This window comes from Penicillium macrosclerotiorum (assembly GCF_028827735.1).
Source record: "Penicillium macrosclerotiorum strain IBT 26536 chromosome Unknown utg000001l_segment0_segment0, whole genome shotgun sequence".
In the NCBI taxonomy this organism is placed as follows: domain Eukaryota; kingdom Fungi; phylum Ascomycota; class Eurotiomycetes; order Eurotiales; family Aspergillaceae; genus Penicillium; species Penicillium macrosclerotiorum.
Genome location: NW_026643081.1, coordinates 914,328 through 936,886, shown reverse-complemented (window position 1 = coordinate 936,886; position 22,559 = coordinate 914,328). Strand labels below are relative to the sequence as shown.

General features: G+C 48.3%; 7 protein-coding genes across 7 annotated transcripts; 2 read left to right on the top strand and 5 right to left on the bottom strand.

The window, feature by feature from the left end:
• Positions 1 to 2,681: 2,681 nt before the first annotated feature.
• On the bottom strand, positions 2,682 to 5,035 carry N7462_000299 (TPR domain protein; the record flags this gene model as incomplete). Its single annotated transcript, XM_057072025.1, has 3 exons — positions 2,682 to 3,564; positions 3,614 to 4,315; positions 4,371 to 5,035. 3 exons carry the CDS (start codon positions 5,033 to 5,035, stop codon positions 2,682 to 2,684), a joined length of 2,250 nt encoding a protein of 749 aa, XP_056938555.1.
• A 1,171-nt stretch (positions 5,036 to 6,206) lies between these two features.
• Positions 6,207 to 6,869, top strand: N7462_000298 (uncharacterized protein; the record flags this gene model as incomplete). The annotated part of the gene is made up of 1 exon (XM_057072024.1): positions 6,207 to 6,869. The coding sequence occupies one exon, from the start codon at positions 6,207 to 6,209 to the stop codon at positions 6,867 to 6,869; it is 663 nt and encodes a 220-aa protein (XP_056938554.1).
• A 263-nt stretch (positions 6,870 to 7,132) lies between these two features.
• N7462_000297 (putative AMP-binding enzyme) lies at positions 7,133 to 9,518 on the bottom strand (the record flags this gene model as incomplete). The annotated part of the gene is made up of 4 exons (XM_057072023.1): positions 7,133 to 7,238; positions 7,307 to 8,897; positions 9,012 to 9,267; positions 9,348 to 9,518. The coding sequence occupies 4 exons, from the start codon at positions 9,516 to 9,518 to the stop codon at positions 7,133 to 7,135; spliced, it is 2,124 nt and encodes a 707-aa protein (XP_056938553.1).
• An 895-nt stretch (positions 9,519 to 10,413) lies between these two features.
• Positions 10,414 to 12,219, bottom strand: N7462_000296 (putative arginine transporter; the record flags this gene model as incomplete). Its single annotated transcript, XM_057072022.1, has 2 exons — positions 10,414 to 11,909; positions 12,015 to 12,219. The coding sequence occupies 2 exons, from the start codon at positions 12,217 to 12,219 to the stop codon at positions 10,414 to 10,416; spliced, it is 1,701 nt and encodes a 566-aa protein (XP_056938552.1).
• Positions 12,220 to 13,692: 1,473 nt separating this feature from the next.
• On the bottom strand, positions 13,693 to 14,379 carry N7462_000295 (uncharacterized protein; the record flags this gene model as incomplete). The annotated part of the gene is made up of 4 exons (XM_057072021.1): positions 13,693 to 13,801; positions 13,893 to 13,920; positions 14,043 to 14,177; positions 14,298 to 14,379. The coding sequence occupies 4 exons, from the start codon at positions 14,377 to 14,379 to the stop codon at positions 13,693 to 13,695; spliced, it is 354 nt and encodes a 117-aa protein (XP_056938551.1).
• Positions 14,380 to 16,790: 2,411 nt separating this feature from the next.
• Positions 16,791 to 17,578, top strand: N7462_000294 (sugar O-acetyltransferase; the record flags this gene model as incomplete). The annotated part of the gene is made up of 3 exons (XM_057072020.1): positions 16,791 to 16,951; positions 17,014 to 17,413; positions 17,471 to 17,578. Coding segments are annotated over 3 exons (669 nt in total), but the record flags the coding sequence as incomplete, so codon positions are not given.
• A 2,447-nt stretch (positions 17,579 to 20,025) lies between these two features.
• Positions 20,026 to 22,012, bottom strand: N7462_000293 (ANL family adenylate-forming protein; the record flags this gene model as incomplete). Its single annotated transcript, XM_057072019.1, has 6 exons — positions 20,026 to 20,474; positions 20,537 to 20,658; positions 20,739 to 20,833; positions 20,893 to 21,541; positions 21,583 to 21,632; positions 21,710 to 22,012. 6 exons carry the CDS (start codon positions 22,010 to 22,012, stop codon positions 20,026 to 20,028), a joined length of 1,668 nt encoding a protein of 555 aa, XP_056938549.1.
• Positions 22,013 to 22,559: the final 547 nt, after the last annotated feature.

Genomic DNA, 22,559 nt, shown 5'->3' with positions numbered 1-22,559 from the left:
TTTGGTATCTGTTGAATTTATGATGTGCTCTTTTCTGGATTTGACTACTTCTTCTTCGGTTATATATATTATCCAGTAAGATTCCTCGGTTACCTACCTCTCCCTTCCATATAATAAACATTAAACTACCAGTAGAAAATTATACTTATTGCGCATCAAAGTGCCTCACACTTATAATAACGCTATAATTGTTTTTTTTAAAAAAAAAAAAAAAAACACAAAAACCCGACGCCCTGGAGCGACACCGACCTCTCCCTGTCGGCAAAATGCACATCTCACTCTGTAATCCGGCCAAGTGGATGATAAGGCCAGCTTGAGTGCTGCTAAACATCGCACAGGCAAGATGGCCGAGTTGGTCCAAGGCGTCAGGTTAAGGTCATACCTTAGCATAATTTCCTGATCTCGATTTCGGGGCGTGGGTTCGAATCCCACTCTTGTCATTTTGCATTTCTTTTTGCCGTATCCAACCAATTGTTTTTGTCCCTTCTGCTATTAGTGCCTTACACCGCCCCCCCAACCCTTCCGGGTTGTGGGTGCGCCACGTATGAATTACCACCCACACATGAAATACCATTTTTTCATATTTCCCCTATCTACTACTGCATACTACTAGTATCTATAAAGAAAATATTACCTTCCTGACGTGCTTCCTCTGCTCTATCTAATGATGCCTGGGATTCCTGTGTAGGATCTGGTGGTGGTGATGTTCCATACGCTTTCTTCCACTGCTTCCTTACCCGCTTCCGCTCTGCCTCTGCTTCCTTCTTATTTCTTTTAGCAATAGAACGATTTGCATCTCTAATAGAGAGTACCCCTGTTTTGCTAAGCGGCGTTTTAACCTGGCGCTTAGTGATTGGGCGCTGTAGTGGTTGTTGAGCTTCCCTAATCTTGCGAATAGTATCGTTCGCTAGATTCAGATTCTCTATAGCAATCTTGTTATAATGAAATAACCGGTCAAGATTACGTTGCTGCCTAGGTGTAAGATCTTCTTGTTGATATCTAGCAATCTTCTTTTGATTCTTCTCTAGATCCTGTATAGATCTAGGCGGCGATTGGTCGATACTAGAAGAAGATATAGGTGGTGGTGAAGGTGTTGTATAAAGTATTGAATGAAGCGGTTGTAGATCTAGCGCTATAAGATCTAGGTAATCTTGGATAGGAAGGCTATTAATAACCTTTCTACTATCGACTGGATATATCCCACGATCTTTAAACGATTCACGAATAATTCGCTGGCTAAACGCTCTATTCCGAATATCACCGATTATTCGAAGGAACTCGGATCTTCCGATAGGGCTTCCACCCCAAAACGCGTGGTCGTTATTCGCTAAGCGGAAGTGTTGCTTATAGCTTAGAAACGGCTTACCGTCTAGCGGCTGGCAAAGATGCGTAGTATGTGGTAGGAATCCTATAGGTAGGATATTGTTCTCTTCGCAAAGGTGTAGGAATTCGAATGTAAGATGCGAACCGTGGCCGTCGAATATTAGGATACGTTTTTCACCCGATTTCGTACGGTCGCATGTTGATTCTATAAAGAATCGAAGCCATTGAACTGCTATACTATCGGTTATCCAACCGTTTGGCGATGTAGTGATAGTAGTTCTTGGTGGTAGGTCGTCTGTTCGATTAAACCAAGATTCTATAAAGACCCCGTTGCCTTTAAAGATGAACCAGGGTTCCATCTGCCACCCGTCGGCAGCTATACACTCGATAGACGTGATATTTTCGCCTTGGTCTGGCTGAGGAAGGTCTACTATCTTCCTACTACTAGTAGTAGTAGTAGTAGTAGTAGTAGTAGTAGTAGTAGTAGTAGTAGTAGTAGTAGTAGTAGATATGACGTTTCTAGACCTTCCTTCGCCTGGTTGAAAGCCGCATTCATCAAAGTTATAGACTAGACGTGCAGGCGTAGTCTTCTTGATAGTTTGGGCTAGTAGATCGTACCAATGTTGTAATACTGCTGGATCCTCTGCTAGAATTCGCTTTGACTCCTTCGTATACTGCTTAGTAGGCCCTAATTGAAGATGTTTAGGAAGCCTATTAATAAAGCGGTACGCCCACATCTTGCTAACTAGCGGCTTCCCGACGCGTTGGCATGCACGATTTGCCCACGCTTCTAGTATCCTAGGAGTGATAGGCATATAGCAATCGTTCATATATTGAATCCAGCGAATAAGAGCTTCTTCTTGATAGGATTCGAGGGCGTATTTAGCATTGCATATAGCTGTCTTAGGCCTTGCTCCTTTTTTGATTCGATTCGAAAGCGTACGCCTAGGCACGCCAAATTCGCGTGCTAAACGCGCGAAATTCGGCTTCTCCTCTCGTGAAGCTGCTAGGCAGGCTTCTGCCATACGTGATTCATCAAATTTAGGCATATTTAGATGGTGGTGTTGGGTAGGGAAGCAAAAATAGGGTGGTAGGGAAAAAATGGTATTTCATGTGTGGGTGGTAATTCATACGTGGCGCACCCACAACCCGGAAGGGTTGGGGGGGCGGTGTAAGGCACTAATATCTATCTACACTACGTATTTATTTATTTATATATATATGTATGTATATTACCGTCGTTTATCCCTTTTCCTACTTTTTACTAGTTTTTTTTTTTTTTTTTCTGTTCTTTTTCTTTCTTGGCCACTGAAAACCACGTCAATCTATTACTCATCGTAGCTCTATAGACGGCTGTACTATTCTGTAGCTACCGGTAATTCATCGGTTCGCGACGACAGTTTGCGGTATGTTAGATCGAATGTTTCATCTTCTCCGACGGCGATTTTGTAGGAGATCCTGGCAAATTCCTCGGCCTGAGCTGCAATTGTAGGGTCCACCTCATGGTACGCACTGCGAAGAACCATCCAGCATCTAACAACCCCATCACTCACCAATCCCCATCGCCGAACGACCAGTTTCCTTCCCGAGGCACGAGGGAAACCTCCGCCATCAATCACATATCCAATGGACTCCAGAGCCTTCAACCCGAATTTGATGCTTAATTCGGGTTGATATGATCCGCGGCTGAGTGCAGCAAGGCTCAGGTATGGTGACCAGAGGGCAAGACGAGGAACTTCAGATGCTGGTTGAGGATAGGTATCCGTAATTCTTGCTATCATATCCTCTATCTTCCCCAAATCCTTCCTCTTGGCTTTGTGAAATTCCTGCAGATCGACCATGAGTCTTTTTCGTAATCTTTTTCTAGTTGTCAACACATCCTTGTCTGTATTCCTGACATTCTGACAGATTATGCAATCACACTTGAACCCCCATTGCCGTAGGTCTATCGGGGCCATGAATGATTTCCTCTTCAGGGGTGATTTGTACCAGAAGGTAATTTCAGTATTTGGTGGAAGATCTCTCGTTGCTCGAACAATCATCATATCTCCAATGAACGAGCGATAGGCAGTACTGAAGCATGAATGGTTGATGTGTGATGCCATGCACCAGACCCCACAGGAGTAGAAGCCGTTTGCTTTTTCAGCAGCGTGAGCGTCGCCTGAAACATCTATGTGAATATTGTGACTGAGTCGAGGGCATCCGAAACCATTGAGTGAAATTATTCGTTCGGCGAGAAAGCTATAGAATGTCAGTCTCTTAATCCCCACGCCCAAAAAGATATACACACGTGTCTATGATAGGTAGGCCATCCACTTCTTGGACAGAAACCGGCTCATATGTGCCGTGGTAGAGATCAAAGAATGTAGCAAACAAAGAAGGATTTCTGTGAATCTTATGCGCAATCATTTCGACAAGTTTCGCATGTGTGCCAAGTGTAACTCTGTTCGTGTCAGCGTTAAGCACCAAGCTCGGCTCATTCATTTCATGAGCATCATGAAAGGCATAAGCAAAAGCCTTCTCGCAGAGTAGAAGATCGCCCGCCTTCACTGCCTCTTTCGTGAACAGACCTTTTCCATGAGACCGAGTTGGTCTCACAGTCACGGGACCAATATAAGTGCCACGTTCGAGATATGGGGGCTGTCGCTTTTTTGCTTCAAGTGCCATTCTCCCGAATTCATATTTGCCACTATCTTGCTCTGCAAGTCTTGCGGCCGCCCGTTTGAACTCATGTCGAGCCATGGAGTTTTCCGGGTACTTTCCTTGAAGAATCTGATGCGTTTCGCAAGACTCTTGAAATCTTCCAAGATAATAAAGCGCTTGAGCTTTGCGGAAAAGGGCCTTTTCAGACAAATTGGACTTCGACAGGGCTGTGTTTGCATCAAGAAGAGCTGCATCAAACTGATGGGTTTTGAGATATACAAGAGCACGATTGAGTAATGTTGTGATCGCTAGCTCTGGCGAGGGCGTGGATTCCAGCGCTTTTGAATAACTGGGATTATAATCAACCTCAGTCTGCTGACGAAGACTCACAGTCTCAATCTTACCATTCAATTGCCAGGCGATAGACATTGTCATTAAAATATTCGTTCCCTTTTTCTTTCCATGAAGTGGCGGATACAGTAGCCGAATCGATTGAATCTCTCCACCATAACGGGACGAGATTGTCAAATTCTGGCAAGAACCTGATATCCGACAGGTGGTCAACTCGAAGTCCATAGTCATTTTCAGTCAACAATCTCAAGTAGGGCTCCTTCACAATCAGAATTGTTCCCTCAGGAAGGTTCAGCGCGCTAGATAGCTTATTTTTCTGATTGTAGAGTTCTAACGTGAGGACCTCGTCATCTTCATCTTCCACAATTGCCGTCACGGCGGTCATTTCGTATGTCGGAGTGATTGTCCTCAGCAATAGATACTGACCCCGGTGGTGAGTTTCAAGGCTAAGATCTCGAATCTTGATTTTGCTCATTTCCTTAAAAGGGAGAGTACATGGAGTGTAAGCCGGTGGTAGAAAGTAGAAAGAAGTTGACATGATTTCCGGACAATCCTCATCCACCATTCGTCGAAGCTCCAACTGCAATAAGATTTCATCTCTCGACTTTCTTGGCCCTAGGTGCTGGCCCCTGAGGCGAAGATCATGTTTGAGATTTTGCTTGTATTTCTTGAGTAACTGGGCGTACCGCGGAACCTTGGAAACATCGTGGAAATCCATTTCGATCCCGAGGGAGGGGGAAATGTGGTAGAGGGTGGTTTAATGTCTCAAACGGTTAGAAATACAAGTGACCAGTAACCTGATGGGAAAAGTAATGTTTGAAAAATAAAATGGGCAAGTAAGTTGATGAGGAGGGGGATTTGTAGTCTGATGAACGCGGGGTTTGTTTGCTATTTGCTATTTGCTATGACAGGGGTAGATACATGCGATCCTCCAAACAGCAAGTAACACGTCGGCAGCCCAGTTCCCAATTATTGGTTGTTTTCTCGGATGCAAACATTTAATAACAAAGAGCCTGCTCCGTGCTCGACAGAACTCATTAGACCCTAGCTTTCAAGGTCTAGGGAATCTGGTTACCCCTGATTAGGACACACACCTAGGATGTTATCCAGCCGGAGGATCCCGATCATCCAAAAACCTAGTGAGCCTAATCATCCTAAATGACTCTGGGTTCGGGACCTAGAGCCTCCGACATATACTTGACTGTAATTAACCTTGCGCTGATATATAGCTTCTAGGAGCTGGTGAGCCCCCAATGGTCCCCAAGAGGTGAAAATTGTGTGTTCCATCATGCCTACCTCCCAATACCCACCGACTTAAGACACTGGATAAGAGGAGATAATGCCCAAATAGGAGTAATATAAGTGATATATTGGATAACCGAAGGAACTTAATTTTACTCCGTGATGAATGCCTTGGGAGGGAAGAGGACACAACTCTGGAGGCACCAGAAACCATTGCAGCAGCAAGTCGTATCATCGAGGAGACGACGATCATAGTCTTAGTGATAAAGGATACCGAAGCCTTGAAGCTCTGGGAGTTTACGAAATTTAAAATCAGGCGGACTGCTAGGATAATGGGTTGTCTGGTTGACTGCACTCTTTTATTTGAGGCGCATTTCGGGGTTCTTCTCAAGGAGATGAGACTGACTGGCACTCGAGGTCATGGTTGATGGAGGTCACTTGGATGACATTCTGCGAGCTTTGTCTACTCTACTGGGTGACGCGTTCCTGCCTGAGAATAAGCGGGGAGTGCCTGGCAACTCAGGGTTGACCGATCCCCTGCAAGATCTCACATCTCCACTCAACCAACTCGAACACCTGCCCCACAGCTTGAAACCCGATTAATCTCCTCCTCAATTACCGTCAAGAATCTTCGTCTCAAAGCAGGCATGCCTACCGACAATGACAACTCCTCCCCACGGGTCCTTATAATCTCTCTACACTACCAAGATGTGTTCGAAGAATCATGTGGCAGACTATTGGCTCAACTGAGATCGAAGGCAACGGTTCAGCTGGTGAAGGACCCGGTATTAGCTATCCAAGTACTTGAAAGTCGGCCGTCGGCCATCCTCATCACAGACGAAGCATTGACTCTCAAGGAGAACGCACTCGTCTGGGACGCGGTCCTCCGCTGCGTACGCGAAGGCTGTACAGCTTTGCTGATGGGCCAGTTCTCGTCTTTTGTCCAACCGAACAAGATCCAACCTCTAGTTGCCAAGGCGGGATTATCTTGGGAACCTGGCGCCTATAATCGAACAACCGTGGTGGTCAATCGAGCAGCAACTGGGGACGAGTTGGCTCAAAAGCTACCAACAAGTTACAGCCAGAAGGCCTTGTTCCTACAAAACGTCGCTCCCTCGGATGCATGGTACACGACAGATGAAGATTCTGTGATTGAATCACACGTCTTCTATCCGGATAGTGCCCATCGTCCGGGACAATCGCCAGTTGCAATGGCTCGCGTGGGGCACGGAAACCTTGGCTACACAGGAGATGTCAACTCTGAGCAAGGAACAGACGCTGTTGTTCTGGCGATGTGCGGGTTGATTTGATGACGGGTTGGGAAATGGGGAATTGTTGAGCCGATGATCATGATCCTAGACTACATAAAAATTCCTCATTCTCCGTCAAGTCTAGGAAATGGAACGAAGAAAATCTTCAAGAGCTTTGGTTCAGTATACTACAATGCATGGCTCGGCAAGGCCCAATGCAGACATCTATGTACAGTGTCTCGAGATGCAAAGCCCCGGGAAACAAAAGAAGACAAATAAAAATGTAACATGGAAGAATGGAGGAGGAAAAAACGAGAGGTCTCCTACAGCTTGGCCCGGGGCGCGGACTCTTCCTCCACAGCCTGGGCATATAGCTGGTCCAAGAGTTGGCGGTATAGCTTGACCGTAGGAGGGCGCTTCAGCTTAAGACTAGAAGGGAGAACATGTTAGTAAATGTGTTGCAGATAGAGAGAAGATGGAAGATAAACAATACTTACGTCGGCGTCAGCAAGTTGTTCTCCACAGTGAACGGCTCCAGCTTCAGGGAGCAGTTGCGTACGCGCTCGTAGCCGGCCAGCTTGTGCTTCTTGGCCACGCGCTCCAGATCCCGCAATACCGCCCGGCGGATTTTGTCGTCGTTCAAAACCGCCTTGATGGCCTCAAGGTCGGTAGCGGCAATGCTGCGGCCGAGAACCTTGCTGGCGAACGGCGCGAACAGATCCGGCGTGACGCCGAAAATTCCGACCAGGAAGGTCTGTAGGCTGTCGCCATGCACGTATCCCTGGGCCAGGTAGCCGAGTTCGGACATAATCAAACCCTCCAGGCGCTCGGGGGAGATGTATTCGCCCTGGGCCAGCTTGAGCACGTTCTTGCGGCGGTCGATGATAATGAAGCGGCCCATCTCGTCGATCTGGCACACGTCGCCGGTGCGGAACCAGCCATCTTCGGTCATCGCCTTGGAGGTTTCTTCCGGGTTCTTGAAGTACTCGCGGAACATGTTGCTGCCACGCAGGAGCAGCTCACCCCGCGGGTACGGCTTGTCATCGACGGAGTATTCCATATCCGGCAGAGACGCCAGGCAAGCCTCCGTGCAGGGGGCCAGGCCGCCGCAGTTGCCGGCCGTAAGGTCCTGAGAGGACTGGGCAGTACCGCAGGCATAAGACTCGGTCAGACCATAGCCCTGGAGAACATCGGTACCGGTGGCAACGCGCAGGAAGTTGTGCAAGGTAGGATCCAGAGGGGCCGAGCCTGAGACCATGTAGCGAGTACGGTCCAGACCCAAAGCCGCGGCTACCTTCTTGGCCCAGATCCGGTCATACAGGGCGTGCCGGATGGTGGCCTGGGAGGGATCGGGGTTTTTCATGTTGGCAGTCTTGGCTGCTACAATGTGTCGGGACATGGCTCCCTTGAAACCGGGAGCTTCAACGGTGGCAGCACGCACGGCAGTACCAAAGCGGCTGTAGAGGCGGGGGACGGACATGAAACCAGTGGGCTTCAGCATCTTCAGATCATCGACCAGCTCCACGATGTTGCCGTGGAAGTAACCGATGCGGGCACCACCGTAAAAGGCAGTGTGCTCTGACAGACGGGCATAGATGTGCGCTAGAGGCAGGTAAGAACACATCGTATCCCCGCGGGCCTGGCCAATGGTGATCAGACCGGCGGAGGTGGCTGCCACGGCGTTCTCATGGGTCAGAACCACACCCTTGGGAGGGCCGGTGGTGCCGGAAGTGTAGTTAATAGTGACGATATCAGATGGAGAGGGGGCTTGATATCCACGCTTGGAGGCCACTCCCAGGGCCTCGACCTGATCAATAGTATAGATTGCAACATCCTGGCCCGCAGCGATAGACTCCAGCAAAGCGCGCTTTGAGTGGCCTTCTTGTTCACCAGCATCAAGGGGATCCAGGCTGATAATCATCTTGAGGTTCGGCATCGCCGGCTTGAGCTTGAGAAGAGTAGGGATGTGCGGGAGAGATGTGACAACGCAGTTCAACTCCGCATGGTTGATGATGTACTCGGTGGCGTCCGGAGCCAGGACATCGTAGATGGACACCGAGTAGAGACCTTGCGACATACAGGCCAGGTCTAGCAAGAGGTTAGTTTCAGCACCACTTGAAAGATGTCAAACAAAAAAAAAAGAAGAAGAAAAAGCAAAGAAAAGAAGAACAAGAGGAAGAAAAAAAAAAAAGAAAGCCCTACCGGTAATCTGCCACTCGGGGCGGTTCTGGCACCAAAGGCCAATACCGTACTGGCCGGGTCGGTGGCAGTTGTGCTTGTGGTGCAGCTCTACCAGACCGGCACCAAAAGCCGCCCGCCGCTTCTGAACAGTCTCGTATGTGAGCCACTGGTATTGGTCAAAGGTCTTGGTGGCCGAGTTGAAGGGGCGCCAGCCGAGGCAGTGGTTCTTGGGTTGGCGGTTGGCGGTGGACTCGAACATGTCGTGCGCGGTGACAACCTGGACAAAAGGGAAACTTTGTGTTAGCACCCATGGTTTTTCCTGCCATCATGTACCGAAAGGCATCCTGTGTCATTTACCTGGGGATCCAAGGTCTTCAGCAGTTCTTTCTGCGCATTCCATGCCCGGTAGATCCGGCTGCGGCCAGTCTGTTCAGTCCCGGGAATGGCCACCGAGTACGGCGTGCCTTTTGACGGAGGAGTCCTAAGCTCCTCCGCCTTAGCGAGGTGGGCGGGCTGTGAGAAAAACATGATGGATTTGTCTAGAGAAGACTAGCATGAGAGCGTCAGCGTCGAGGTTTCTGGTGGCGAGAGGTGCCAGCCAGGCTGAAATAGAGGCATACCGCGGAGAGATCAGGGCAAAATCACGACGCCGGCAGAAACAGCAGATCCAAGAGACGGACAAGATCCTCCCAGACAAAAGCGAGACAAGGAGAGTAGTGTGGAGAAAAGAAGGGGGGGACGGGGGACGGGGGAGGAGGGAGCGGAGGGTCTGGAGTAAAGAAAGAAGAAATCCGGAGAGACCGACACTTTCGGTCGATTGTCCTTCATGGGCGCTCGTGCAGATCCACAGCAAGGGAAACTACCTCGGCTCCCTGCGCGGTACTTGGGGTTAGTAAGGCAGTACCCGCAATATGGGAGGTACCGCGCTAGTGGGGAAGCAGGGACAGGCCCATTCCGGCGGTGGTTCTGGATGTCATCCGAGTTCCACATGCCCACCCCGGCTTCACATGGAAAATGACGACCGTAGGACGATCAGTCATGCGGTCACATTTCATGCTCTTGTACGAGGCCAAAATTATAGGACTCGGAAAAGCTTCCATGCGGTCCTGAGATAACTACAGTCTGGATATAGTCCTTGCGGGGTTAGGCTGGTCCTCATTTGAAACCCGAAATCCGGCAAAATGGCTCTGAAGAAAATGCGAATGATGATATGCAAAGAAGAGAAGAGTATACATGATCGCCTCCCAAAAAAACGCCTTGCCCAATGCCTGCCACCATAAACCACGGCGAATCCAATATATAAACACTATAAGACAGGGACATATATAGGGGGAGTGTACATGTATCAAATATGTATAAAAGTCGAACCAATGAGGACTCCACAACATCTTCCACCCGAGATGTTCTTTTTCTTCATGAAGCCTCAACCGGCAATCGCCTGCCACAGCTTACCGTACCAAGTGGTCGGCTCGTTCGTCTCCCAGATCTCATTGTCGGCGGTGGTTCGGCCCGTGTCGAGATCGGCCTCGAGCGGCTTCACGAACGCGGGGCGGAAAATGACCTTGTGCCCGATATAAAGCACCACAAACAAGATCAGACTCAGATAGTAGATGAAGAAGTTCTGCACGTCAAAGCCCCCGATGAAGCAGTCGAAGCCCTGGGTCAAAATGATCAGAATGTTGAAGAACAGGCCGTACCACGAGAACCACGGCTGCCACATCGCCTTGTACGGCAGCACATCACGGGAGATATTGCGGGCTTTGAGCGCGCGCTGGAACGCAAGATGGCATGCGTTCAGCGAGCACCAGGTGATGAATCCGGCCACACCAGAAATCTGCATCAACCAGTTGAACACGGTCGAGCCGGCGTTGGATACGTTCAGGAAACCGAGCAGGCCGAACAGCGCGGTGAACCCGACTGCCAGGTACGGCACACCGCCCTTAGTGGTCCGCTTAAAGATCCGGGGCGCGAATCCTTCCTGGGCCAGGCCGACCACGATACGACTGCCACTATAGACGTTCGAGTTGGCCGCTGAAAGCACCACGGTCAGAAGGACGGCATTGATAATCGAGGGAAGCACGTTGACTCCGGCACGACGGGCTGCGATCACGAAGGGCGAGGCATTTCCGTTGTTCGCGTCGGAACCGCTGCCCTCACTCGCCAGCAAGCGGTCATCGTTCGATGGGACCACAATGCCGATAAAGAAAATGGTTAGGACGAAGAAGAAAACGATACGATAGAAGGTCTTGCGGATCGCCGCAGGAACGGTCTTGCGGGGGTTCTCAGTCTCGCCGGCGGCGATACCGACTAGTTCTGTGCCTTGGTAGGCAAAGCCGGCCTGGATCAGGACGGACCAGAAGCCAACAAACTTTGCCAGCGAGTCGTTGTTTTCCACCAGATAGGGTACAAAGGGGCCCGGGTGCACCCAGTATCGGAAACCGAGATACCCCTCCTTGCCCACGCCGGCATCCATACAGATGGCGAAGATCATAAAGCCGATGACGGTAAGCACCTTGATCGTCGAGAACCAGAACTCCATTTCGCCATAAAACCCGACGGGCATCATGTTAAAGATGATGATCATGACCCAGAAAATAGCGATGAAGATAGCGATGGGGATCGAGCTGTCCCAGAACTGAATGATCATCCCGGTGGCCGTGAGTTCCAGCGCAAACGTGGACGCCCACGAGAACCAATAGATCCAGCCCATGGCAAATCCCAGGCTGGGGTCGATCAAACGCGCGGCGTACGAGGTGAAGGCACCGGGAATGGGGATGTAGGTCGCGATTTCGCCCAAAGACGTCATGACCGAGTAAACGATGGTGCCGACGAAGATATATGCGATGAGGGCGCCGACGGGGCCGGCGTGGGCGACGGCCTTGCCACTACCGATGAACAGACCTGTGCCGATGGTACCACCTGTGCGCCATTGTGAGTCAAAAAGCATGACTTAGGGGATTGGGAGCATGTATGATCCATGCGATTGAGGCCATTGCGCGATGAGGATGGGCAGAGATAACTCACCAATGGCGATCATCTGCAAGTGTCGGCTCTTGAGGTTGCGCTTGAGATCGGGCAGCGGGTTGGACTCGCGGCCAGCGCCGTGCTTTTCGTAGTCGACATCATAGTTGTCGACTGGGTGAATGGGCTGCGCCTGCATGATCGGGCCCTCTGACTCCATCTTTCCCTTCTCGGTCCCAGGCGGCAGATTGAACTTGTCTGAGGCCATGGGAGGAGGCAGCACTGTCTTGCCGTGGGCGGAGGGGAAGGGTTGCGAGGGGACCAGGACGGTAGGGGATGAGAGCTTGAAGAAGAGAAGAGGTGCAGGCTCGGAGGAGAAAAGAGTAGGAGGCTTCTCCACTTGCGGGCACTCAGTCGTTGCCCGCTCTGCTTTCCCGAGGGCTTTTCTCGGTCTCTTTTTTTTCTTTTTCTTTTCTTTTCTTTTTTTTTTTTTTTCCCTGCGCGGTGGAGGTGGGTCAGTTCGTCCCAACGTCAACGTGAGTTGGCCGAGTTTATTGCTAGATAACTTACTAGATAATTATTACTCTGTAAGGCGTAAACGAGTCGTTGACTAGGTCACTAGTTGTGCTGGATCGGCCAATATACACCGGGAAACGAAACGGCCACGAGGGGGACGATCTTGGGGAAGTTAGGGCTGGCGAGCGTTTTGTACGTTTCCGGCCAACGAAAATTCTGCCTCCAGTCCCGTACCAGCCTTTCGACCAGCCAACCATTCTCTGGATTATTCCTCCTCCTCACTCTGCTGCTCTGCTCTCTTCTTGCTCTTCCCTGTGGAGATCAGGACCGGGAAAACTCTTCGAGAGTGGCAACGCTGTCAGCCAATGAGCCAATGATGGCGACGGGAAGGGCCCGAGATGGCGCGTCGCCGCTGCTTATCATGGTAGCATTGTGTGCTCTATCGTCCCCTCGATTATGGCCTTCGTATCGGAGTCGATATTAGTCGATCGTATTAGTCGATCGAATTCCCCATCCCTAAGGACGGAGTACATATCAAGAAATCCCGCTCCAGACTGCCCGGTCCGGGGGCGCATCGCGTGCAGCTGCACTAGCGACACTAAACGGGGCCCGATGTGACTCTGCATCAACGGGCGACGCCACCCGCCCATCGTGGCAACCTTTCTTTAGGAAGCTTGTTCCAGGTCGCTCGTGAGGATAGGGGAAAAAAAGATGGAAATGACAAGAATTTGGGTTGATCAAGAAAGGGGATTCTGCAAGGATCCTTCTTGGGATAAAGGACAATGTCTATAGCCTTGACGGCTGAGGACGCCCGACCGTGACGGAACCATGTTCGGCCCCGTTTCCACTCTAGGCGACCCGGTGGATCAGCATGATTGGAGAGAATGAGAACTACATAGAGCTATCTACAATGGTAGAGTGGCTCATCTAGAACAACTACAACAACAACTACTGCTGCTGCTGCTGCTACAACTAGAATAACAGGTTTTAAGTCATAAGTCATGAGAAGACGGTCAATTGGATGTTCACAGAATACTCAACAAGCCAAAAAAAAGAACACAAGCAGGAAAGGGTATCAGAACCAAAAAAATCACAAAGTCGTAAAGGATATGATCTTCCCCTCACTCATTCCTTTTCATTACATCCTCCCACGAGAACGACCATTGGAAACCCTCCTCCCTTACCAATAGGGTGCAGACTCCTCCATTTCCCTTTTTACACCCTTTTACACCCCGAGATGGGCATTGTGCTGGGTCTTCTGCGCACTCTCTCCACTGCGGCGATGCTGCACCACGTCGACGAGGGCAAAGTAGGTGGTCACGGCAAAGAGGACCCTATCAAGATCAACCGTCAGTTAGTTTCGACCACCAGCAACAATCAAGACCATTAAGACAAAACAGGACATCTATATGAGGTTCTACTTACCATTCAAAGGCACCGAAGACCGTCACGGCTTGTAGCGCCCGGCAAGTGCTAGCAGTGCACCAGGCCGGGGCGGGCAACTCCGCCCCGATCGCAATAAAACCGGCAAACCAGAAGATCATGGTGATGACTTCCACGGCCGGCATCACAAACCGATGCGCCAGGCGGGGAAGTAGATTGGGGCCGCGGCCAGATATGGGGTCGCCACAAAAGCTGTCCAGCACCCGAGGAAGAGCAGATAGTTCACGGTATCGGAGAAGCTCCACCAGTCATATAGCGCACTGATCACTAGATCGGAGGAGGTGATTAGTTCAGAGATCAAATCCAGGACCCCCTCATAGAAGAAGGAGGAGGAGGAGGAGGAGGAGGAGGAGGAGGAGGAGGAGGAGGAGGAGGACAAGGACAAACCATATGCAGTCAGGGCGACGACGATCACGCCGAACAGGACCTGCACGATGCGGACCGGGTAGATCCATGGAATGTTGCCCATCCTGATAGGGTTGAGAAGATCTGGTTGAAAAAGGTGGAAAGGATGCGACTGTGCGATGCTGTGGTAGAGGGCGACCGGACAAAAGTGCAGGCACAGAGAATGCGGGTGCTAGTGGCAAGCGTGATCGAGTTAGCTGGAGAGAGCTGGGGGGAGATCACTGGAAAAATGTAGAAGACAATAGTTATATAGGAGGCAGACAATAGTGGCCCAAAGTCGACACTCAAAGCGCAATGTGTTTGTGTAAACAAGGCAAAGAAACATCAAAAAGATATAGGAATCCAAGACAGAAGACTAAGAAATATAGGATGAAAGAATCATAAAAGCCACCGTCGTCGCGCCAGCGTCATCGGTGACATCTTGGCAACAGCGGATTCAATAGGGCTGAGGGCGGGGTTCACTCTTCCTTGTATGGGATGGTGAGAGCAGTCTAAGCTCTTTTGTGCTTGGTTACCTTTTTCTAGGAGTCCGGTGACGTGAATAAAATCCCGAGATTTCAGGTGACTCCGGACAAGGTCCCTGGCGACCGGCCTTTATAGATCCTGCGATCGTGCAATAACTTTTCTCTGCTGCCTATCCGGAGTAGGGGAAGCCTGCTTCGCATCTCTGCATCGTTTCACGGGAGGAATGCGACACAGCCACGACTGGTGCAGAAGCCGGGTCGGCTTGTTCTGGTGTTGCCTAACTCGCGCAGGTGAAACCTGGGCATGATGTACCCAGCCGATCGTCGGGCTCCTCCGCAGGCGTGTTTGGCCACAGAAACAGGGAGAGTCGGAGGGGAAGTAGCAGGAGTGGTGACATACAAGGAATGTAGCTAGTTATTGAAGACGAGTAGTAGGTTCAAATCTACAAATCTACCTTTTTGTTCGTTTGCCCTACCCATAGATTCTCCGTCCGACTTGATTTTCACTATTGTCTTTTCGCCGTTCCTGGACCCTGGCTGGAAAGCCACGAAAACTAGGCTAGCAATGACGTCGTGGCTGCGGTGGTGCTTTCATTGGTGCTCACACCAGATCTCATCATGGTCCGCCAACTCTTTCCACCCCTTTTCCATTCGACTGGTCTCTGAGTAGGAATAAAGCATAGGCCTGGACGGTCTGAGTTTGTCAGTAATCATGTTATAACTGATCCAACAGATCCTTCTCCTGAGCCGGACAACTGGAATATCATCCCTGACTGCTTACTAAGCTTCTTCACTTGGAGTTACTCCCCACACTGGTCATAGTAAGAGAGGAGTGACCTGAGAAAGCTGGCTCAATAAACAGTGACCCGCTAGCTCTATCCCTGTAAAAAGGTTTAATTTTAGTCGATATCTCCTATTCTACCAATAAAGAACTAGCGTTGGCGTTATTCACTTGCCTCTGATTTGACAATCTTCCCTTTTGAGTAGTATGTCTGTACTGGATATTGTTAGATTGAACAATTTGCCTTGCCTCAAAACTTGATATTCCCAGAAGCATTCTCCCCTGACAGATTGGCCAGCTTTTGGAGGTCTGCAAGGAATAAATATGATAAAGTTTATTTACTAATTTGCTTCCAGATTTCCCTTCGTTTTGACTGGTCACTTTATAGATCTATCTGTGAAAATTTATATGCTCTTATACGTCTATTTACAAAATAGCTAAAGCTATTCTACTTATTTAAACTTTTTTATCCTTATCACCTTAAGTAGAATGAGGTGAGAACGTGATGTCTACGATGCCATGCATATATGCCCAAATAGCTCATGGGAGAGTCATGAGCGTCCTGGGAGGAGGATAAGAGGACCTGATCAGACCAATAATCTAAACTCGTGCAAGCACTTACAGCTGGGAAACAGCACTACTCATCCTGCCTCTATTACTTCCTTGACCTTCGAATGCCTGGTCTCCATATATCACAATTCGCACTTCTTACTCTCTAGACGGCATCTGGACATATACTTGATAAACCTCTGATGAGACTGAGAAAAAATCGAAAATGTCATTTCCAAATAGTTTGTATCAACGTCTGGTTGGAACTGTTATTCATTCATTCAGAATGTGAGCTCATATTGTCATGAACATATTTTGTCGCCCTGTGGCTATGTATTTCTGTCGTATGAGAAAGCCATGTAATTCATACAGTTAGGAGTCTCTATCTAATACCTACATACAGTTGTGGAGAAAAGTGATACAGGTCAACAGAATTATAGCGACGATATGACAATGTTCAGTGGGGTAAAGGCAAGAGAGACTGGGGTAAATGTATTTTATTACTCCGAAGATACTCCGGGATAAGTTATTAAAAGCCTAGGCCTTGCTACTATTTATTCTCGCGGTAATAAATTGGTCTTCTTGTCGCCTAGCTCATGCTTGCTCGCAAATACCTTAATTTGAGTCTCCTAAGTCGTCAACGGTATTTGGACGCTACAAGACCTCGTAGTAACAAACAACATGACATCCTCGCCTGAATGGGAAAAGATGCTTCGCGGTGAATGGTATCATGCGGGAGACGATATACTACAAAAGAATCGATTACGCTGCAAAAGAGCATGTGAAGAATTCAACACAGCAGCATATGCTTCGCGCCGTGAGAAGGTCAGACTATGGAGAAAGTGAGTGATTGTTCAGACTTCTACAGCCGTTGCTTTTCAGATACTGGCTGCTGATCATTTAGCATCATTGGAGATACTCGGTTACTCCCGGCAGAGGCAGCAAGCCCCAAGAAAGACGAAGCTCTGTTTGATGATACAGATCCATATGTCGACGGCCCAATTTCTGTTGATCATGGCCTGAATTTCAAAGTGGGAAAAGGAACTTTCCTCAACTTCAATCTCGTCGTTCTTGATACATGCCTAATCACCATAGGTGAGAATGTGCTTTTTGGGCCCAATGTGAGCCTATATGGTGCTCTTCATCCTATGGATCCAGCAGAGCGTCGTGGACTCAAAGGACCAGAATCAGGGCGAGAAATCCATATCGAGGATGATGTTTGGATCAGCGCGAGTGTTTCAATCCTAGGTGGGGTGCGAGTTGGACGTGGGAGCACAGTGGGCGCTTGTTCAGTCGTTACCAAGGTATATGTTTGCACTCCCCTCATTGGAGAGATTTATGGGACTCACAACCTCAACTAGGATGTTCCACCTTTCCATTTCGTTGCCGGAAATCCTGCCAGAATAATCCGACGAATCAAATCGATAATGGATCCAGAGTCTGATGATAGCGTGCCTGGAAAAGAAGATATGTGAGTATTTGCGTTGTAACTTACACAATTATGGCATATTTGGACAAAAAGACCTCTTGCCAACCACATACTTTAAGAATTTTGAAAAGACTCATAAAATAAGAGCATGACTACTGTCTCTTTCTGACTATGATAGAATTTTCAAGATTTCCTACCAAGATAGTGAAGGATACTAACAAGCAAGAAGGGAGGAGCCAAAACATGCTTTTCTTTCAATGCGGAACAATGGTTTGTAAGCTGCGGAAGACTGAGAAAATAGTCTCTAAAGAGATAATTAAGCGAGAATTAAGCTAGTGCGGATGAGGATCCAATACCTAGATCCGCAATCCGCAATTTGCGGATGCGAATTTGCCGCAGCCTAAGCTCATGTGTCTAGATCACCTTTGACATTTGGAAAGTGACCGCTTTTGTACATGTACTTTTGTTGGACAAAGGACGGAATGAATTACTGTACTAAATAGGGTGGATTTGTGGCTAAAAGAACGATAATGAGATACCTAGTAGAGCCCTTGGTAGCCGTGGAAGTAAACTGAGCGGTAGAGATTGATATATGTAATTATCTCCTCGGCATTTTTGATATATTCTGCAGGGAAACTTAATTCCCCCGGTGCTCTTTCCTATCATCCCTGCTCAAAACTGCTAATACTGCCAGAGACTGCCAGGATTATGCAAGGCTTGCTACCCATTGTAGACCTCGTCCCTCCTGGAATTCACTAGCTAACTTCAGAAATAAATTAAATTCGGAAAAAATTGGAAAAATGCTAGGACTATCAAACAGCAGCTAGGCGCAGGACTGCGATCCCGAGGACTAATCTTTATATCCTCTACTACTATCTGTTGAGTCGGATAAGTCGGATAATAAGGAAAAGTCGTCGAGGGAAATAATACCTACGGAAAAGCCTAAGATAATAGAAGCAATCCTAAGCCTACCGAATAATGCTAGAAAAATTGAAGAGGCTATTAAAAAAGCTCTACCCTAAGATATAATCTTGAATTTCAGGTAAATCCAAGCAGCTATCTATTTAGACAGGTTCCCGGACCCAGTCGAGAGAGACGAAGCGACTAAAGCATTTCAAAGTAAGTAAGTTATTCGCGCAACAGAGTACTTATAACAAACACCTTAGGAAGAACTTGGATTTCTTAGGGATAACGTAGAGGCAAAATCTAGAAAAGTAGATAAAAACAACGCTTTTAACTTCGGAAACGATCCGGATCGCCTATATCCTTATATCGAAGGGGAGGTCTCCCCTTACTACGAGGAATCTCATTATAAAGCAACTCCTTATATACAAGTTCTCCTCAAGGCTCTAGTAGACAACCCTTTGCTTTAACCTCACTATACCCTAATATCGGCGGTCAGAGATACCGTGTCCGCGCTAGATAAAGTTAAGAGCGTGATCAAGGATAAAAATACAAAACACGGTCAGGATTCCGACTTAGGCATTGTCCGTTATAGCGATTTGCTAGCAAGGTAGCGACTAATCCTCCTATTAGAAGATAATAATACAAAGAGAATATTATATAAGTTATTATTAATATATTGCAAACAAATGTATTACCCTATAACATAGGCTAATCAACCACCGTCCAGCGATCTATGCGGAGGTTAACATAGAAAAGTGTTAGAATCACAAAGCACTTCAAATAATGTTGCAAATTTCGCTCGAGACAAGGATAAAAATTCTCAAGTGCGAAAACAACCATTGGATTCAAGTCAACACTAAGCTTATTCTGATACAAACAAGGCCGAAGCTATAGTCCCACGGGGACTAAACCCGCATATATCCAGTTCCTTCCGTTCCTGTCGCAGGACAGGTCCTTCTCTTCGAACGGACGGGTCGGCACGTGTCGCTTGCCGTCAGACCGGGAAGTAGAGACCAAGTAAAGAAGTATTCGTTGTGACTCTAGTTAGCGGGAGGCTCTTTTCGGCTCCATGGTTGGAATGGTTCCTCCGGGTCCCATGCGGGGATCCCGTACTATACCCAACTGCACGTGATCTGAGGTCGGTGATAACGATTGGCTGTCATGGCCCCTTGGTTATCTGAGGCTGCATGTTCCGTAACACCTAGTTACTATATATTGATTATAGAACTTCGTTTATAAGATTATTCCTATATTAGTATCTTGGATATTCATATCTAATATATGATATTTTAGAAACTTTTCAGTAAGGAATTAATAATGATCTATCTATATAGATCTAGTTTGGTTACTACGTTAGGAAATACTAAGTTATATTATATTTTAATTTTAAATTATTTCCTATCTCTTATTAAAAAGCCTATATTTAATATAGCTTTCTAGAAGATCTAGAGAGATAAAGAACAGTTCTGATATATAAGTAATTCTTATACTCTATGCAAGCCCCAGCGCTACATAGTATACAGAACCGACATTTGAATTCTATGTAACCTTTGAGTATCCTAATTTTATCTGCGATTGGTTCTATACAGATGCAGATTGCATACCACACCAATCCCAGGGTTGTATACAGGAGTTTCCAGTTTTTGGCAAGTCAAACCGTTCCACGCCGGTGGGGAGGGAGGTGGGCGGGATGCCGCCAACTGAGCCAAAGTATCGTGCGAGAATATCGCGTTTCATTGGTTTTGCCGACACATTTCTCGGCAATGGCTCGCCTTCACTCAAGGTTTTCAGGACAACAGGAAGCATATAAAGTGGGACGTTCCTGTTTGACAGATCGGTTCGAATTTTACTCAAGTCAATCTGCCGACCAGCTGCCACGACATCGGGTGTCATTCGAGCAACAACGCCGCAAAGCTGGCGTGAGGCGTGGTCTGGTACGGCTACTACGCAGGCTTCTGCAATGTAGTCCAGATCCAAGATACTGTTCTCCACAAGCATACTCGAAAACCCATAGTTTCGGAATAACACAACTATATCACGCTAACGTCAGTCTCGACTGCTCCCAAAGATCGTCGGTTTGGAGAAGACTCACAATCAGTGTTTTCCCTTCCACAAAAGATGTATTCGCCATTTCTGTATTCAGCCAAGTCGTTGGTTTTGTAGTAGCCATGCTCATCAAATACTGCTTTCGTGGCCGCCTTATCGCCGATGTATCTAATCAGGGTGGTGACAGGTTAACACTTTGGCTACCATCTACAGTAGTCCATAGCCTGGAGCTGTCGGTGAGGACTTACCCTATGAACATCCTCGCGCTCTTGACTCGTATCTCACCCCGATCGCCTTCAGACAGCTTGATGTCAATGTCCGGCAGTGGTTTCCCAATCGATCCCTAGGACACATGTTGTTAACGCATCTAGTGCTGATTGAAGTACAAAGGTGAGAAAGTACCTTTACTTCAGAATGGCCTACAGTGATCAGTCCCCCAAGCTCTGTCGCTCCATAGATGGTCTCAAAGCGTAGCCCGGTTAATGAAGTCAAAAAGGATATTGTCGAGGGCTCACAGATACCCGCGGCGCATTTTATGGAAGATAAATGCCTGAAAGGGTTGCCACGCTCCGCTCTGATATGAGCAGGTGTCGGGTTTCCTCCCTTTAACATGATTTGTTTCATCCAACGGAGCAAGGCTGGTGTGAAAACCGCATCTGTGATGCGGTATTCTTGGAGAACCTCTATAACGGCCTGCGCTCGAGATTCTGCCCTCTTCTCTCCAATATTCACGAGAGTCTTCCCAGTCAAAATGGCATCCACTGAGGTCCGAGCTCCTCCGATCCAGTGGCAAGGACGATGGTTTAGTGCAACTTGATCATTTCCCGAGCCCTTCACTTCACTAAATAGGACCCTCGGCAGGATCACTCCTTTGGGGCGACCAGTGGTGCCCGATGTGAACATAATCATTCCTGGGCCAGCTGGATTCACCGAAATAGAATTGTCAACGACTAGCTGGGAACTGGGAATACCCCTTGCGTTTGAGGAGATGGGCAGGAGCCGGAGAGGTAAGGATTCGGGTTGCTTTCTGATATAGGCGGCAATCTGTTCGCTGGATTGCTCCAAGTGTTTGCCGACTAGCATGGTGCTCACTTTTGCCTTTTGAAGTAAGTAATGACCTTCTTCAGGCAAAACCCCTGAGCCTGTAGCACAATCAGTCAGAGAAGAGGGTACTCGGCAGAAAAGTTGAAATCAGCTCATCACCTAGCGGAACACACACCCCTCCAGCGGCTCGCACGGCGAAGAAAGCAACCAGAAATTCATAAGCGCTCTGTGAAATGATCCCAACGTGCACGTCTTTCTCAGGTGTAGGTCCCACTTCGGACGGCACCCATGGTGGAAGCGACAGGGACAGTGCGTCTCTCGTCTGCACAATATCACCAAGCAAATCGGAATACGTCTTCTCGAATCCGAGCTTGTCCAGGATGACCTTTTTCGAAACTGACGCTCGGTGAGCAGCCTCAAGGAGCCTGACCAGAAGGGGGTCATTGGGAAGATACACCCGGAGAGTGCTCACTGTCATTTCGGCGGCAAAGACTGTATTCGTGTGCAAGATAGCGGAGTGGTCCTAAGGTTCTGCGGAGTAAAGGGATTGAATCATGCAGCACAGGCTTGCACTCCTCTCTAACCCCGAGGTTTCTGACCTTTAAATAGAAAGAGGGCGAGCATGCTAAGTCTGACGTCGCATTGATGATTGATCACCTCTCATGGATGCTAGGGACGGCCCGATCACAAACTTGCATCATGCTGTCTTACCTTCTGGTCTGCTTGTGAAAATTCCGATGCCAATACGTTCCACAAAAAGATCAATCTACGGTATCTATTGGACGTTCAAGGGTTCCGTGCATGCCAATTATCGTTCCAGGAAATTTTTCATCAGCCTCAACTTTACCTCTGATCCGCGTTTCTCAATTTTACAGATCTGCTTTCTGCAGGTTGACACCACGGTACACATGAGCGGTCCGGGACCATCCACAATGCTAGTATTGATTAATGCGCAAGTTGACAGGTGGCTTCTTTTCCACCGCAATCTCAGAAGCGCAGACCTCTCTCATTGCAGCCACCGCAAT